Source organism: Carettochelys insculpta, chromosome 5 (genome assembly GCF_033958435.1).
Source record: "Carettochelys insculpta isolate YL-2023 chromosome 5, ASM3395843v1, whole genome shotgun sequence".
In the NCBI taxonomy this organism is placed as follows: Eukaryota; Metazoa; Chordata; order Testudines; family Carettochelyidae; genus Carettochelys; species Carettochelys insculpta.
The window spans coordinates 102022530-102040632 of record NC_134141.1 but is presented as its reverse complement, the minus strand read 5'-3'; the positions used below and the strand labels follow the sequence as shown (position 1 = coordinate 102040632).

Below are 18103 nucleotides of genomic sequence, written 5' to 3'. Positions count from 1 at the left end.
TTTAAATAATTATATTTAAATATGCACTTTTCTATAATGTAACAGCTAATAATAACCTGCTAGCAATAACCTGTCAACCTTCTGTTCACTTTGTGCATGCATTAGCTCCACACAGAATCTTGACTCTTTCCATATAAGGAATGTCTGACTGTTTCAGAAGGAACCAGAGTCCAAAAGAACCCTGCCACATTTGATACGACGTATGAAATTAAACAAAGAAGGAAGCATGGCTATGTCCTATGTCTAACCACAGGACGTGTGAAGGTACTGTGGTAAACCCGGTGGTAGACCCTTACCTGGAAGCTTCCGGAGCCTTCTGGAAGGACAGTATACTGGGTCTATTTGGAGACCAGGGAGTGGGTGGGCTGTGGGCTGTGCCCACCCATGACTAAAAGGCCCCCCTTAATAGAAGAGGTATCCCTTTAAAAAAAAACCATGGCCCCAACAGAATGCGGGGGACAACTGAAGAAAAAACAGGGACGGGAGTGGAGGTCAAAGGTTTAAAATGAGGGAACCAGAAGGGGATACCGAGCAGAGAACCCCGGACAGCACCCACTGCCCCTCAAAGGTGTCGAGAGAGCCAGTGGATGCCGCCCAAAGGAACTCTGCCCGGATTCGTGAGCGGAGAGCGGAGCGGAAATAGGCCCCACAGTCGCAGGCTTTCCCCTGCCAGCCTCCTCTCCCGAGTGTTATAAATGGCTACCTTGGCCATAGCCAGGAGGAGGCTGACGAGGAGGTCTCACAACTTAGTGGGGCCACGGATGGGGTGTGCTAGAATGAGGAGGTGCGGGGAGAAGTGCAGCCAGAACCTCAGCAGGAGGTTCTGGAGGAGCCGGAAGAGGGGCTGCAACCTGATGCACGCAATGTAAATGTACGCCAGGGTCTCCCTCGTGCCACAAAAGAAACAGGTATCCGGGAAGGGGGTGAACCGCGCCAGATACATGCCCGTGCTCACCGCCCCATGCAGGATTCTCCACCTGATGTCCCCGGCCGGCCGCGGGACCAGGGAAGAATAAAGGCTGGCCCACCGGAGCTCCCCACCCTCTGAAGATGGTAGAAGGTCCCGCCACTTGTGGTCTGGGAGGGACACGAGGGTGGGATAGTGGAGCATGTGAAGCACAAGCGTGTACAGATGATGTCTGGGCGTGGTTCGAAAGGGGACCAGCTGCAAGACGTGCAGCCAGCTGGGATGATGCAGGGGAGGAGGGCGGGAAGGTTCACGGAGCCGGGGGCCCACGGAGAGATCCGGAGGGCCAGGAGTGAGAGGGGGCGGGGTGCACCCTCTCACAAGACCCGGCGCAGGTAGACGTGAGCAGTGGGTGGCAAGGCGGCCTTCACCTCCTTGAGTACGCGTCAGGGAGAATGTAGGGTGGAGAGCCCCATGCACCGGGTGAGCGCCGGGGCCTCCATCCAGTCTCCCTGGCCGTAGTCCAGGTGGTCTCCGACCCTGGTGATTCCACCGAGGACCAGCCTCCGGCACACCGCGGGGAACTCCGCCGCCTGCACATGGAGGTACAGGTTGTGTAGCAGGGGCTCCGCAAGGAGGTCTTACCCCGTGGCAGCCCCTAAAGACCTGGAGACTGAGAGCAGCCGCCAGGTGCGGAGGAGGTCCTGGTGGAAGGCTGGCAGCTCCGAGAGGTCTCATGGATGGCCTCTCAAAGGCAAATAAAGGAGCGGCTGGTCGTATCAGAGCCCTCAGAAGCGATGGAGGAAAGCATGTGCCAACGTGCTCCACACTGGACTATCTGCACTATTGCTGTTAAGGAGTCCCTGCAGGGCCCAGAGGCGGAAGACATGGACCTGAGTGCATAGGCAGGTCAGGCCCTGCCCTCCCTCCTCCGGGGGGAGATGAAGAACCCCTGCAGGGACCCAATGCAGTCCTGGCCAAAAGAACTCCAGAACTACCTTCTGGAGGGTGGCCAGGAAACCCGGGGGTGGCACAGGGGTGTTGAGACGGTGCCAGAGCATGGACAGGACTAGTTGGTTAAGCACCAGTGCCCTCCCCCGTAGGGAGAGGCACTGGAGCAGCCCCACCCACCTCCGCAACCGCTCAGCCACCCTGCCCTCTAAACCCTGCCAGTTTTCTGGCGGAGAGGGATGCGTGGCAGATAGAAAGACGCCTAGATAGGATAGCAGACCCGTGCTCCACCGAATGGCCTGAAGCACGGGTGGGAGGTGGCCTGTCTGCCACCCAGCCCCAACCACCAGGCCAGAGCTCTTGACCCAGCTGACCCGGGCAGAGGAGGCTGCCGAGTAAACGGCTTGGCAGGCCTCCAACCGCACCAGGTCTCCCAGGTCCTGAACCACAAGGAGTATGTTGTCGGCATACGCTGACAGAACCAGCCACAGCTCTGGCTCACGGAGCACCAACCCTGTCAACCTTCGTCGAAGGAGACAGAGGAAGGGCTCGATGGCCAGAACGTAGAGCTGGCCTGACAGCTGGCAGTCTTGATGCACCCCTTGCCCGAAGCTGACCGGAGCGGTCAGGATCCAGTTGAGCTTGACCAAACACTCTGAGGCAGTGTACAGCACCTGGAGAAACCCGATGAAACAGGGTCCGAAGCTGAAATCCCTCAAAGTGCCCAGGAGATACCTGTGGTCCACCCTGTCGAACGCCTTCTCCTGATCCAGGGACAGGAGGGCGAACGACAAACCATCCCTACACCCGAGCTCCAAGAGATCCCAGACCAGATAGAGGTTGTCAAAGATGGTGCGGCCCGGGACGGTGTAGGTCTGGTCGGGGTGGACCACGTCCTGCAGCATGAACCCCAAGCGACGGGAGATGGCTTTACCGATAATCTTGTAGTCCGTGCTGAGGAGTGAGATGGGATGCCAGTTCCGAAGGTCACGGGGGTCCCCCTTTTTGGGCAGCAGAGTGAGGACGGCCCGCCTGCACGACAGGGGGAGGACCCCGCTTTGCAAGGACTCGGCCCAGACGCTGAGCAGGTCTGGACCGAGGACGTCCCAAAACACGTGGTAGAACTCCACTGTCAGCCCGTCCATGCCCGGGGACTTGTTGGTGGGCATGAGACGGAGGGCTTCCGAGAGCTCAGCCAGAGTGAGAGGAAGCTCTAGCCGGTCCCGGTCGCCCATGCTGACCAAAGGGAGTTGGTCCCAAAGCACTCTGCAGGCGTTGGCGTCAGTCGGATCCGGGGAGAAAAGGGTGGCATAGAAGGCGCGAGCCCTCTTGCGCATCTCCGCCGGATCCATAAGAGGGGTGCCATCCTCCGCAAGGAGGCAGAGGATATGTTTCTTGGCACCCCTCTTTTTCTCCAGGGCATAGAAGAAGGAGCTGGATCTGCGACCTCACAAAGGCCTCCTGTTCCCGAAAGGTGTCGAGGGCCCTGAGCTCGTCCCACTTCTCCCGGTACGTACCGCAGAGGGATGGAACTCCGGGGCTGGCGGCCAGGCACCTCTCCAGCTCAAGAACCTCCCACTCCAGCTGTCCTATCAACGCATCCCACCGCTGGCTGGCCCCCCAGGTACAGTCATGGCAGAAGAGCCACTCGCGCACCTTTCCCAGATCCCACCACCGCCGCGCTGAAGTAAAGGCACACTGTTGCCTGCACCAGGCTAGCCAGAACTCCCAGAAGGATGCCACAAAGCCCACATCCTCCAGCAGCTTGTTATTAAAATGCCAGTAGGCCGACCCCCACTTCCCTGGTGAGAGGGAAGCCTTCACGGCCACTAAGTGGTGGTCTGAGAAGGGGGCCGGCCACACGCTGGAGGAGTGGGCCCACGAGAGATGGTGGCAAGAGATGTAGATGCGGTCCAACCGGGAGTGCATGGATTTGTGGCCCACCACCCGGACGTAGGTAAAGATGGTGTCCTCATCCGGATGGTGGCTGTGCCAGACGCCCACCAGGGAGCGACAACTGATAAGCTCCCTGAGGACGTCTGCAGCGGCCAGGCACTCCTCCATCCTGGTACGATCCCATTCCTCGAAGGTGCAGTTGAAATCCCCGCCGAGGACCAGGCACTCGCAAGGATCGATGGAGTCAAGGAAGGCCGCCGCCTGCCAGAAGAAGGATGTTCTCTCCGGGCCAGATGTTGGGATGTAGACTTTGACGAGGTGGAGGGGCAGCCCCTCCACCCGTACCCGGAGATACAGCAGGTGGCCTGGCACGACCTCAACACTCCCCAGCACCTCGGGCTGCAGGTCTGGGGAAAATAGGGTCACCACCCCGGCCTGATGGGCCGAGAGGTGACTAAGGTGGACCCCGTCTCCCCACTCCAGCCGCCAGCTGGCTTCGGCAGACGGAGTAGTGTGGGTCTCCTGGAGGAAGGTGACCAAGTACCCCCCCGCTCAGAGGAAGGAGACCACCCGGCACCTGCGGAGACCTGACCCGCAGCCCCTGGTGTTCAAGGTGGCAACGATGATTGACGGCATTTAGAGGGCTGGGGAGGATCCTTACTGGAGGGAATGCCAGCGGTCCCCGTGGGGCCGCGCAGCAAGCCGTGGCCGACGCCACAGGTGATTAGGGCATCACGGAAGCCGTGGGCCCGTTGGTAGGCCGTGGTGTCCCTCCTCCCGGTCCCCTTGCCCTCCTTCAGAAGGGCCCTCATGGACTCAAGGATGAGATGGAAGTCACCCCAGCGCTGGAGGGTGAGAGCTACTTTGTTCTTGGAGCCGCGAATGTCCTCCAAGAACTCGTGCATGCCGTCCGCCAGCGCGTGGCGTGCCGAGGCCTTGGGGTCCTGAGTGCCCCTTGGCCTTGTATCCTTTTGGGCTCCACAGCTGGCAGGGAAGGTCATGCAGTGGCTGGGGCTTGGTTTTGGGAGGACTAGGGGTGGCGGAGGGAGAGCAGCCCCAGGGGTGCTGGAGAGGGTGAGACAAAGGGGGCCTCCCGAGGGATTGCAGCCTCGGGAGCAGTTATGAGTAGACGAGGGTCGAGGGGAGGTGCAGGAAGAATGGGGATGGGGGCAAAGGTGATGAATATATTGGGGGGAGGGTGAGTGTCGTGGAGAGAAGGGAAAGGCAGAGGGAGAGGGGGCGGGTGAGAGAGAGGAGGAGGGAGAGAAGGGGGGAGAAGGGTCTGGAGGGGGTTGGGGCACAGTTTCTGGGACGGAACTTTGACTGGAAGTGGGGGTATGAGTAAGAGGGGTGTGGGGAGGGGGGCTTTTCCAGGCAGCAAGAGAGGAGTGGGGGATAAGGGCGAGGTGCCATTGCGTCTAAGAGCAGGCACCAGTGAGGTGGAGGGGTCTGTGTTGAGGTTTTCGATACCGGGGGCAGGGTACGAGGGAAATACAAATCCCTCCGGGGGCAGGACAGCTACAGCTGGGAGGTGATCCTCAGCTGCGGGGGGGGGGGGGGGCGGTTGCACCCTGTGACGTCCCAGAACAAGGGAGGATAATGGTTGGGCGATTGCTGGCAGGTGGGGAGAGAGAAGGTGAGGGGGGCGGCTGGATGTGGGTGGCTGGCCCACAGGCCTCTAGCAGCAGACCCCCTACGTCCAGAGCAGCCGGAGTAAGGCCTAGGGCCTTGACCTCCTGCGAGAGGAGGGCGAGGCCAAGACTCATCTCCGGACACCCCACAACAGTGGTCTGGGCAGCAGCCAGAGGGGTGTCGGAGGAGGGCACAGGCTCAGGACTAGCCCCCTCTGCCCCTTTGGGCTCAGGCTCCGGGACAGGAGGGGCGATATTCTCCATTGCCGCCACAGCGGCCTCAGTCACCCCCGGCAGATGGTCAGTAGCCAGGGGTTCAGCAGATGGATCAAGGCTGGAGGCTCTTTTTAATGCTTTGCATGGCACATCCACCCTGTCCTCCGACAGGGTGGAGTGCCGGGGGGGGTGGGGGGTGCACTTCCTTCCTTGCGCTTCCCCCTTACCAATACCCAGTCCTCCAGAGAGGTGGGCTCAGTGGTAGAGGAGGAAGGACCAGGGGATGGAGGCAACGAGGAGGGAGGGAAAGAGGAGGAGGACAGGACAGCGAGGGAGAGGGATGGCCCACCCTGGGGTGGGCCCTGTCTGGGTCCTGCCGCCAGCCCTGCCTCCCTCTCCTCCACAGACCTGGCTTGCATGCCCGCTCGGGCACCAGCGCCTGCTTCTTCTTGCCCCTCACCATGTGCCTGGGCATCCTCTGACACCCAAGCGGTGATGGTTCCATCCGGGGCGGGAAGAGGAGGGGCGGTCCCAGAGCCTGTCGCAGTCGGGGTGTTGCCAGTCGTGTGGCTGGCAACCCCCGGGTCGGAGGAGGTCCCGGGCTCTTCTCTTTCGTGCCAGGCCAGGGGGCAATCCCTCCGGACATGCCCCGCCACCCGACACATGAAGCACCAGGCCTCCCCCAAGGTGTAAAAGACCCGGTACTGGGCCTCTTGATGAGGCACCAGTATAGTCTCCTCCTGGACCACCCCGCCCTGTGTTGCCGCCGGCGGCAGTTGGATTCACGCCTGCCGGTGGAAGGAGAGCACGTGCCGTAGGGCGGGGTCTTTGCAGCCAAGAGGGAGGGGACTCAGGACTGACAAGGGTTGGCCCAGGGAGGTGAGGAAAGGCAGAAGGGCGGAATTGGGAAGGAAGGGAGGGAGGAACAGAGGAGAAAACCTCCCACACGCCCAGGTCCTCAAGTGGCTCCAGGGGCACATAGATGCCCCCCGACTGCCAAGCCCCTCTCCACCGCCTCCTGCGTGGCGGCCTCCGACACCAGGAAGAAGACGACCTTCCTGAACATTTGAGATGCCGCCACCACGGCTGCAGGCCCCACCACCCACACCAATGCCCGCACGTAGGTCTCCACATGGGGCGAGGCTGACTCCATGAGGCAGCGGACTCCGTTCCTCCTGGTGAGGGTGGGGAAGGGGCCGCAACCGTCGGGGATGGTATTCCGAGCGGAGGTGGAAGGAGCAGGGTGCAAGGCGGCCGCCGCCACCTGGGCGTACGACCTGGGGGCCGGGGGATCCAAGCTCTCAGGATCAGTGGTGGGAGCAGGGGGGAGGGAAAGAGGGGCTGCAGCAGGTGCATCGGCAGCTGGGGTGGAGGGCCCAGTCACGAGAGGTTTGGCCTTCCGGGCAGGGCTCTTGTCCTTTTTGGTCCCCTGGCCCTTCCTGCCCTTTTGGGGGGGTGGATTAGGGGTGGGGTCACTGGAGGAGGATGCTGCGGCGGGGGCAGCAGGAGCCCCAGAGCCCATGCCCGCGCCCTCAACCGTCACAGAGTTCCCGGCAGCCCTGGACGAGTCGGACGCTGCTGCAGAGGTGGAAGGAGTGACAGTGTAGGAGAAGGGGGGGAGGGGGGCATCTATGGACAACCCCCCAGTGGGTGGGGAGGCCATTTTATAAGGTATAAGGATTTGTGAAAAAATGGGAGTGGGTCCTTTAACTAGTGGGGGAGGGGAGAGGGGGAAAAGAAAGAGAAAATGAAAATGGCTGCCCCTCCCCTACCAGCCAGGCTGAGGACCTGGACAGGCAGGGGTGGGGCAGGAGGGTAAAATAAAAAAACAAAGGAAAGGGAACACAAAAAGGCCACAACTCCCAACACAAGATGATAAGATGGCTCCTGTTTCTGCACTGGGATGTGAGGGGAATTCAAGATGTGCGTGTGGGGAGGTGAGTGCAAGGAAGGGGAAGGGGCTCAGGAACCTAACAAAAGAAGTGGGGGGATTCGCAGGCACAAAGGGGAGGGAAAAGAGGGGGAAGAAAGGGGGTGGCAGAGCCAACCAGAAAGGGGGGGGGGCAGGGGTATAAAGGGAGGGATGTGCCCACGGGTGCCTGAGGGGTGGGCCCACAGCAGCTGCTGCAGAGCCTCACAGAAACAGAGGAAGTAGGAAGGGGCAGACGGTTAGGGTGGGGCCCAGATGGAGGGGGCCCCAGTGGCAGCTAGGTGTGGCGGAGGGGCGGCAAAGGAGGCAGTGGCTGCAGGGGTGGGGCAGGGACCACACTCTAACACCCCACCCCCAACTACGCAGCCACCCCTGTGGAGCTCTGGTGGAGAGGGACCCCACCTAAACTCACCCCCCCTCAGCCTCTCCACAGCAAGCTGTGGAGGGAAAAACCCGGCCACCACCCAAGAAAGCCCCTTACCTCCTCCGAAGCAGCGAGGATGCAGCAGCCAGTAGATGGAAAGAGTGGGCCCAAATGGAGGGCCAGAAAATTCCCCCCCAGAAGATGGAAAAAAGGGGGGGAAGGGTACCCCCTCCCCGCCAAGAGGCAGGGCAGCACGAGTCACCACCCACCCAGCGGCTCCAGAGGGAAACTAGCCAGGAAGAGTGGAGTGGGGGGAGGAAAGAAGTAACCTGCCCAAGGCAGGGAAAGGGAAGCTGGCCCAAGAAAGGGGCCAAAAGACAGTCCCAGAGGGGGCTGAAGCAGCCAAAGGCTGCCTGTCCCCCAGTACTCACCTCCCAACTGCGGGGCTCCCCGCAGCCTGGAGGACAGAGCGTTTCTGTTCCCTGTCTAGGCCCAGACCTTCATTGGTCAGATAGGCCCTGTGCTCCCTATAAAAGGCTCCCCATCTGGTAGCAGGGGGAAAGGTTTTGGGAGGTGCACCACAGCAGCAGGAGCACAGCGAAAAGGTACCACGGGGAAGTGGTGGGCGAAGTGGCTGAGGGTGAGGCTACTGCTTTGGGGCAGGGGTAAAGGTCCTGCCGGTTGCCTCTTGTTCTCATAGGGACCCTGGGCCGGATTCCAGGGTAGAGGGTGGGTCTGGACTCCCCCCACCCTTCCCACGAGGGATCACTTTACTGGAGCAGGCACGGGCCTGCGAGGGGACTGGTATTATTCTCCCTGTACTGGTCCTGCCTATGATTAGGATGGCTCACTAAGCGGAGACCCCCGCCTTTGGAAGGGCCTGGGCAAAAAGGGGGCCTCCGTGAGTCTCTGAGGCAACACAGATCCGCCAGGAAGCGCAGGGACCCACAGAGGCTGACAAGGGACTTTGTCACAGTACGTAAGGAAGAACCCTTTACCATTGGCCAGCTTCATTAAAGAGACAGAAATTGATACCTGTTTCCCCAGTACCTGAAACCAGTGCCCATGTCTAAAAATCACCAATTCCGAATAAATGTTTGCAATGTTAAATGGTAAGAAACAAAATGTACGTTGGAAAGGGGAAGGGAAGTATCGAGAAAGAATCACGACTCTCTGTTTTAATGAAAATTCTTTCGAGGTCAAAGACTTGTCTATCACTATTGTTTCCGTTAAATACTTTGACTCTAACCCGTCATTGCAAAGAAAAAAAGAAATGCATTTGCTAAATCTTCCATATCAGGAGTGGCGAAAGCAGAATTAATGACACATAGGGCACAATCAGTCTGAACACAAGTGTCTTCCAAACACTTACCTTTCTGTGATTGTTTCTCTGAGTCCGCTAGCAACACCCTTAACCACAGTACTAGCTTTGGGGGTCAGCACCACTTGAGAGATAAAAAAGGAGCCCTTCTTTCTTCTCTCAGTGATTGATGCCTGAAGAAACTGAATCAGTTTTTCTGGGTCTGTTGTGTTTGCCCAAGGAGCTGGCATCATCTGGCCTGGCCAAAGAAATGGTACCTCAAGAGCCACTGGACTGTGATAAAACACCAGCACCTGGTAATCCTTCTCCCACAGATACTGGAGACTTACTTCTTGGGCAAATATAGCAGGGCACATTTTATTCCCAAAGGTGTCTTTGAGCATTTGGACCAGGTTCTCATGATGATATTTCTGCATCCCATAGAAATGATTGAAGTCCAAGAAGACCACTTCTTTGTGGTGGTCAGTCAGAAATGCATTGATCTCTTCAAGGCCCTCATTGACTTTTGCACTGAATAAACCATGAGCAAAGTAAAGTTCATTGTCGGGGTCTCTGGGTTTAGTGGAAATTCTGAGATCAAAATATCGTATACCTGCACCCAGCTGGCTAGTAAAGTTCATCGTCTGTGTTGCCAACCACTTTCTCATCAACTTTTTAGCCACAGTGCCAAATACAGAGACAAAATTCTGGACAGTTTCTGGTTGTTCAGGTCCAACTGGAGAGGCTTCATCGATATAGAAGCTAAAGGAGTCATGAGACCCTAAAAATATAACAAAGCAAAATCAATGTTGCGGTCATATACTTCAAATTATAAATACACCTCTTACAGGATATTCTAATTTTCTGATCAGCACAAAGATACTCTAATGTTGGCCTTTTCCTGCCAATCACCCCAACCCTGAGGTATTATTTTCACTCCCCTAGCACTGTTAGAGGAGCTAAGTGAAATGAGTTATGCCCTTAGTACTACTGAAGTCAGTGGACCTGAATCTCAGCAAAAGTTAGGAGTAACTCCCCAAGTCAGTCAACTTGTAGAAGTATGTAGTACCTATATAAATGAGAACTGGACCAATATGTCTCTTTACACGACTAACGGTTAGCAGGATCAGGACTTTCTTGAAGAGCAAAAATACATATTGTTAAATTTTACAAAAGCATGCAAGTCGCTTAGGAGCGCAGGTATCTAGGTGCTTTTGAAAATGGTACTTAAGTCCCACTGACTTTCAGTCAGCATCCTACACCAGACACTTTTAAAGATTATAGCCCACATATTTGCACTCAGTGTAAGAGTGACAGCTCATCACAGAAGTCCAGTGTGTCTGAGTGGTGACAAGGGCTGCCAGAGGGTTTAAATGGTCTGGTTGTGTCTCCGTATTAAGCTGGTATAGTGAGCCTGGAGCACACGTTTCTTGCGACAGGTCTCTGACTCCAAGAGGGGGAGGGAGCCGGGGGCCTCCACGCATGCTGTTCCCAGCCTGAGTGTCAGACCTGCAGCTCGCAATGGCAGAACTGCCTGGGCATCCCTATGCCTTAGAGCCAAGGGACATGCTGCCACTTCCAGAAAGCACCCGGAGGCAAGTGTGGCCCAGATCTCACTCCTGCACACTCCTTCCCACAGCCTCCTGCCACAGTGCAGAGTCCCTTTCCACACCCAAGCTTTCTCCTGGTGCCCACACCCTAATTGCACCCTAACCCCCTGCCCTAGCTTGAAGCCCCCTCTGGCAACCAAACCACCTCCTGAAGTCCACACCCAGTCCTACACCTCAATACCCTGCCACAGCACTGAGCCCTCTCTGTACCCAAACTACCTCCCCAAAACGAACACTCTGTACCCCCACCTCAGCCTGGCATCCCCTTCCTGTACTCTGGCCCCCCTAATTTATGGCCACATCCTGGAAACTGCAACCTGCCCAGAGCCTGTGCCCCATCCCACATCCCTGCTCCACCTCAGCCCAGAACACCCTTACACATTCTGAACTCCTTGGCTTCAGCCCCCACCAGGAACCTCCTTCTACACCTCAAATCCCTCATACACAGCCCCAACCCACAGCCTGAACCCCAACCCCTATGCCATCCCAGAGCATCTCCCATGCCCTGAACCCCCTCATTCTGGCTCCTCCCTGGAGCCTGCACCTCCAAGCTTGATCTCTTGCCTCCTCGTGCACCCCATCACGCTTCCCCAGCCCAGTGAAAATGAGTGAGACAGGGTGAGTGACAGAGGAAAAAGGGGAAGGAGCAATTGGGGCTGGGCCTCAGAGGAAGGGTGGGACAAGGGTGTCTGGTTTTGCAAGACTAGAAAGTTGGCAACCCTATATGGTGACAATTACCATCAGCTTTTTGTGCACATTGTGATGAAGAACTAAATTTTACCATTCATTCCTACTGCCATACTGTGTCCCACCACCTTGCCTGGGATGGGGGTCTGGAGTGAGTATCACAGGCCAGAGGAAGCTAAGCCTCCTCAGACAACCAACCAGGCTTGGCCCTCCCTATACTCCACTCCAAAGCCATCTGGAGCCTGCTCTTCCCCCATGGTTGCCTATCCTACAGTCGTGCAAATCTCTTTGAAGGGAATGGGACATTTGTGCCAGGAGTGGGCTGCAGCACAGTACCACCAGATCATCTAGCCCGGGTTAGCCAACCTTCTAACATCAGGGACCACATGGCAATTTTTTATATGCTCCAGGTGCCGAACACAGAATAGCACAATCTTCAAAACAGAAAAATGCAGCATAAATTGATGTATTATTCTAAGCCTGCCATGGACAGAGCCTCACCCATTGTCAGGGGCATCCAGACAGGGATGGGGAATCCACAGCCCAGGGACTGAATCTGGCCTGTGAGGTCTGAGGCTGCCCCCCGCCAGCAGTGGGGAGCTGGCGCTGGCACTCCAGCCATGCAGGGGCAAGGAGGCACCAAGGTACTGCACTGGGAACAGCGACGGAGGGACGCCGTACTCCTGCTGCTCCCATAGGTCGGGAATTCCAGACAACTGGAATGACGAGGGATGAGGCAGTACCATCTGTGCCCCCCACCGAGAGCTGCACCACGTAGGTGTCCCAATCCCTTGCCTGCTTCTGCAACCCCTCCCACCCAGACCCTACACCCACACCCCACTCCTGCAATCTGCCACTGGCTGAGACTCCCCACTTCCACCAATCAGCACATGGTGGGCAGAGGCACCATTCTCAGATGCTGTTGCTCCCAGAGACTCCTTTACTGCCCCCCGGGCAGGACACACACAAGGCATTAGGGGCGCACTCAATGCTTCCTCCTCACATCCTGCCTCCTCTTCCACCCAGCTGAGAAATACCACAGCTGCATCCAGGTGCTAGCTCCACCCAGAAACTGCATACTGGTCTAGAGGAAAGTTCCTCCATGACCCTACATGTGGTGATTAGTCAAATCCTGGACACATGAGCAAGAACCAGCCAGCCACACCCTGGACCTCCCTCTCCCATGTCCTATCTCCATTTGTTATTGTTCTGAGGAAAGAGATAAACTAACAAAAAAACATCCAGAAGATATTGGGGAAGGGTGGGATTCCTTCCTCACCTGTCTATGTGACTACATGAAACCCCCTGGAGCTTTTAGGAACCTAAAACTAAGCTGTAAGTAATTCAAATATCTAGCACCAAAGGTGGGATTTTCAATGACTAAATACCAGTGACTGCGAAAGCACGAAAGCCGTAGTAAACAACATATCAAGGTTAAAATAGTCCCCCCCAATTTGATAATTCCTGGATCCCATGTTAGCTACAGCATGAGGAACCTTACACATTCCAATGGCTGATGAAAGGTGTTATTCTTCACAAGGAAAAAGAAAGTCATTACTGCCCCTCTCAAGCTTCGGTTGAATTTTTCTTTGTTTATTCCAAAGAATTCCCTGATCCAGTATTTAAACCACCCCTTCTAGCCATCTCCCTAAAAGTCCCATTTTTGCCTCCATATACAGCATTCGTTTTAGATAAATTGCAGACTGTGATTAAACTTTCTGATAAGTGTTGATCTGATACCATATTCCTTGCACAGACTGGTTAGATTAGAGAGATTTATGCGGTTACACAAAGACATCCTAATAGACTAGATCTGCATACAGCATTTTAATGCTACATCAAATGGGTACAAGAAGATCAGAGCAGTGACTCATGTTTCAACGTATTACAGGAAAAAGAAATGGAACATGTTAAAGGTTCTGCTCAGGCTAGCATATGTTAATCAAGAAATCAAAGCAAACCTCTTATTTAAGACCAGGCTTAGGCTGTTGATAATATTCCACAATGGATGATGTGACCACTTACTACCATGCACATTCTTTACTCAAAAAAGGAGTACCTTTGATTTCTGCAGGATTCTGTACGGAAGCAAGCATATGTACAGTATCAACTGATTTCAGCATTAAGCCCCAAATTTGTGGGAAGACAGGAACAGACCAATGATTGATTAGTTTGCTTGGTTGCCTAATGTTATAAAGGAAGGTATACAACTATTGTAACACACCTGGTTAACATCAAACTGGCATCAAGTAAATGACTGGAAACAAGAGAAAAAACATAGAAGTCTCTTTACCGAGGCCTAAGCTTATCAACATAAATTGTTTAACTTTTGACAGGTTTCGGAGAGGTAGCCATGTTAGTAAACAAGGAGTCAGTTAGCACCTCAAAGACTAAGTTTTACTGTGGCATAGGCTTTTGTGAGATGCGGCTCACTTCATCAGATGCATGTAGTGAAAGAAAAAGAAACTGATAGTAGGGATACAGAGATGGGAGTGTTACAATCAGGGTGGATGGGGATAAGAAGATAAGAGAACCTAAAGAGGAAAATTACTTATTGTAATCAGAGAGCCCTTCCCAGCCCCATTCAGACCCATTCTGATGGTGTCAAAGTTGCATAAAAATTGCAGCTCAGCAATTTCACATTGCAGACTGCTTTTGAAGTTTTCTTGCTGTAGAATGGCAGCTTTCAAGTGTGTAACTGTGTGTCCAGAGAAGGTTAAAAAGTTCCCACTGGCTTCCATAGGTTACCATTCATGATGTCCGATCTGTGTCCATTTATTTTTTTGTGTGGAGACAATTCAATTCATCCAATGTAAATGGTAGAAGGGCATTGCTAGCACATGACGACATATCACATTAGTAGACGTGCAGGTGAACAAGCCGTTGATGGTACGGCTGATGTGGTTAGGTCCCATAATGGTGCTATTAGGGTTAATGTGTGGCCAGAGTTGGCAACCGTATTTGTTGCAGGGATTGGTTTCTTGGTTAGTATGTCTGTTGTGGGGCATGTGGTTAGTAGTGAGTGTCTAAGTGAGAACTGGCCTGCCTCTGAAGGTATGAGAGAGTGCAAGATAGTCACCTAGGATAAGTTGTAGGATCCTCGATGATGTGTTGGAGAAGGTTTAGCTGGGAGCTATAGGTGATGGCCAATGGCATTCTGTGGCTTTTTTTGTTGGGTCTGTCCTGCAGTAGATGACTTCTGGGTCCCCTCCTGGCTTTGTCAAACTGTTTTTTCACTTCTCTTGTTGGGTACTGTAGTTTTAAGAATGTTTGAGAGCTATCTTAGGTGTTTATCTTCCTCAGGGATGGGAGCAAATGTGGTTGTATCTTAGGCCTTGGCTTGGCTGTAGAAATGGATCAGGTGAGGTGTTCTGGAGGAAAGCTGGAGGCATGCAGATAAGCAGAGTGGTCAGAAGGTTTCTGATATAGGGTAGTGTTTATGTGCATGTTGTGTGCTGTAATGTACAGGAAGTGGATCTTTCGTGTGCAGATATCCAGGCTAAGACTGATGATAAGGTGGAAATTGTTCAAATCTCAGTGGAATAACTCAAGTTCCTCCTTTTCAGGGTCCAGATGAGGAAGATGTCATCAATGTAGTTCACAGATTAGGGGGCCTTAGAACAATGCTTCCTCAGCTCTCATCCCTGAGTCAGGCATAAAAATCTTGGTGTACTGTAGGGCCAAGTGAGTACCCATAGCTGTGCCACTGACTTAAAGGTATAAATTGTCACCAAATCTGAAATGGTTGTGGGTGAGAACAGTCACACCCAAAGATACAACTGCATTTGGTTTAATCACTCAGACATTGGACAAACTAAACTGTCTCTATGCAACAGAATAAATGAACTCAAGTCAGAAATCATGAACGGTAATATACAAAAACCAGTGGGAGAACATTGTAACCTCCCTAGACATACAGTTACAGACTTGAAAATTGCCATTCTCAAACAAAAAACTTTCAAAAACAGACAGCAACATGAAACTGCTGAACTGCAGTTCATACACAAATCTGACATCATCAGAATGGGCCTGCACAGTGACTGGGAATGGTTCTCTCTTTACAAAAAGAAATGGGTCTTACCCAAGAAGGCTCATGACCTAATACATTTGTTAGTCTCTAAGGTTCTACAGGAGTACTTGTTATTTGTCATTACAATATGTAATTTTTCCCCTTTAGGTATTTTCACCTCCTTACCCACACCTATCCCGATTAATATAGCTCCGATATAAGATTCCCATCTCTGTGTCCCAATCATCTGTTTCTTCTACTTTCACTTCACGCATCTGATGAAGTGAGTTGCAACTCATGAAAGCTTATACCATAACAAAAAAAGTGTTAGTCTTTAAGGTGCCACCAGACTCCTTGTTTTTAATTTAACTTTGTAAAGCAAACCACAGACAATACAGAGGAGGGGAGGAGAATTTATTTCATGGCTGGCAAACTTCTGAATATTTTCGGCCAGGGAAGTAATTCATGTATTCTTTGTAACTTTATGCACAGTCCAGAATCCAGACAGCTGGGACTCTTAGGGGCAAGAACAACAGGAGATGAGATTGCAATAGGTATAGAGCTCAGGTGGTGAATGTTTGTGGGTCAGCTGCCACTGACAAATCAGTTGGGGGGTCACATAAAAGACTCACTCATGCAGCCCTGGAATGAGACACCTCACTTCCCTCATGCTCCACCAACAGAGCAGGTGGGTTGGAGGGAGGACTGAGGTTCAGGGCTTCCCCCAGACCAGATTAACTCTTTTGGGGGCCAGGATAGAATCAAAAATGTGGGATTCAGGGTTCAGTGTGTGGGAAGCGGCTGCCAGGGAGTGGGCTGGGGATGTGGATCTGAGGGGAACGGAGGGTGCAGAAGAGGTATGGATGTGGGCGTTTGGGTTCTGTGCCAGAAGGAGGCTGCAGGAACAGGCTACGGGTGGGAGGCCTGGACAGAAGAGTGCATGAAGGAGTAGGCTGGGGTTGGGGGATGTGGGTGGGCGATAAGGTGCATAAGTGGGCTGGGGACAACAGTCGGAGTTTCAGGCGTGGGCTGGAGGTCAGGAGTTTGGGCAGGAGAGAAGGTGCAGGAACAGGCTGGGAGGGAACGTACAAGAACAGGCTGGGGTGAAGGGGTGGGCAAGAGGGGAGTGCAGCAGCAGGTGGGGGTGGTGGACAGTTTAGGAGGGAAGAGGGTTTGGATAAGAAGAGGGTACAGCAGTGGGCTGGAAGATCTGGGTAGGAAGGGAGATTCAGGGGTGAGGGGGGGTCTGGTTAATGTGGGGGCACTTTCCTTCATTTGCTGCCACTGCTGCCCCCTCCCCCGGCTGGTGGCAGCATGAGGAAATGCTCCCTGGAGAGGCTTTTCTCCCATGGCCCGGGTAGTGCCCTCCTGCTGCTCTGATTGGCTGGAATTCCAGCCAGAGTGGTGGGGGAAGCCTCTCCATTGAACAGGGTGCTCCCATTCCCCCAGCCAGGGGACAGTGAACAGCACATGGGGCTGCTTCCTGCCCCGACCATGCAGCACCCCTAGGCTGGAGCCAGCCCTGGCTTGCCTGACTATGGCCCATGAGGCTTGGGGCTCCGCATCCCTAGCTTGCTGCAGGCCAGATGCTGGGAGGGGAGCCCTGAGTCCCACTCCTAGAGGCCCCATCAGATATTAGTTACCTTGTACCGGTATATAGCAGCAAGAAAGTGTTTGCTCCAAAGAGCCTACAGTGAAAGCATTCAAGATGGACAGCCTGGGGTAGGAGGCACAGAGAAGTAAAATGATATCCCCAGAGCATCACAGGAGGAGACCTAGGAATGGAAACCACATCTTTCTTATTGCCAGCCCACTGTCATATTCATTATTATAGCATATTACAAGGGCAAATTTTCCCACAATATACATTCTGCCACAGCCAGGTTGCCTCCAAGAAGTGTTAGGTGATGGAGTGGCAGCAGCTGTGTGCAGCGCTCACTGGTAGGCTTTTTAATGTGCAAAGGAGATGATCTGACACTCCTCAAGTTTCACTCGAACAAACTCTCTTCTATTTCCATCTCAGCCTTGCCTCTTACACATGTGCATGCACACACACAGCTTCTCCCTGCGCTGCCAACTTTTTATACCTTTCTTCACCACAAACAGTCTCATCACATATTGGCTTCCATTCACACTTTTAGACTGAATCAGTTATTCCAACCATGGTAACATGTTTTCCTAATTCTCATTTCCAAATAGCTAGTCAGAAGGAAACATGAAAAATAAAATAATTACTCACTAGATTCTAACTCGGCCAAACTCCTTTTTATCATGGAGTCACCCTGTGCATGTTTCTGTTGCTGGTTTCTCAGCTTTAGAAGTAATTGCAAATAATGCTTAAGGTGTTTGCACCATGCAGTCAAAAATATAAAGTGAACAGTTTCAAATCACTGAGACTTTAAATTTGACTCACTTACATGTATGCAAGCGTTATTTAGACATTCAAGAGTGAAATGTATAGTAACATCTACCTTATAGGCAAAAATCTACTTTGGTACTTTCATTACAGAAATGGCTTTAGTTTTCTGTAGTGAATTCTTCTAACAGGACAACTGGGAACATGCAGCCTTGCTATCAACATATTTATAGGATTTCTAGATGC

General features: G+C 53.6%; 1 protein-coding gene across 1 annotated transcript in view; it reads right to left on the bottom strand.

Annotated features, from left to right (window-relative positions):
* Nucleotides 1-18103, bottom strand: part of PLCXD3 (phosphatidylinositol specific phospholipase C X domain containing 3) — a 158584-nt gene that overhangs the window by 54068 nt on the left and 86413 nt on the right. The window contains exon 2 of the mRNA XM_074994306.1: nt 9268-9976. Within this exon, the coding sequence (XP_074850407.1) occupies nt 9268-9976 (709 nt within the window). The remainder of the gene's footprint in view (nt 1-9267; nt 9977-18103) is intronic.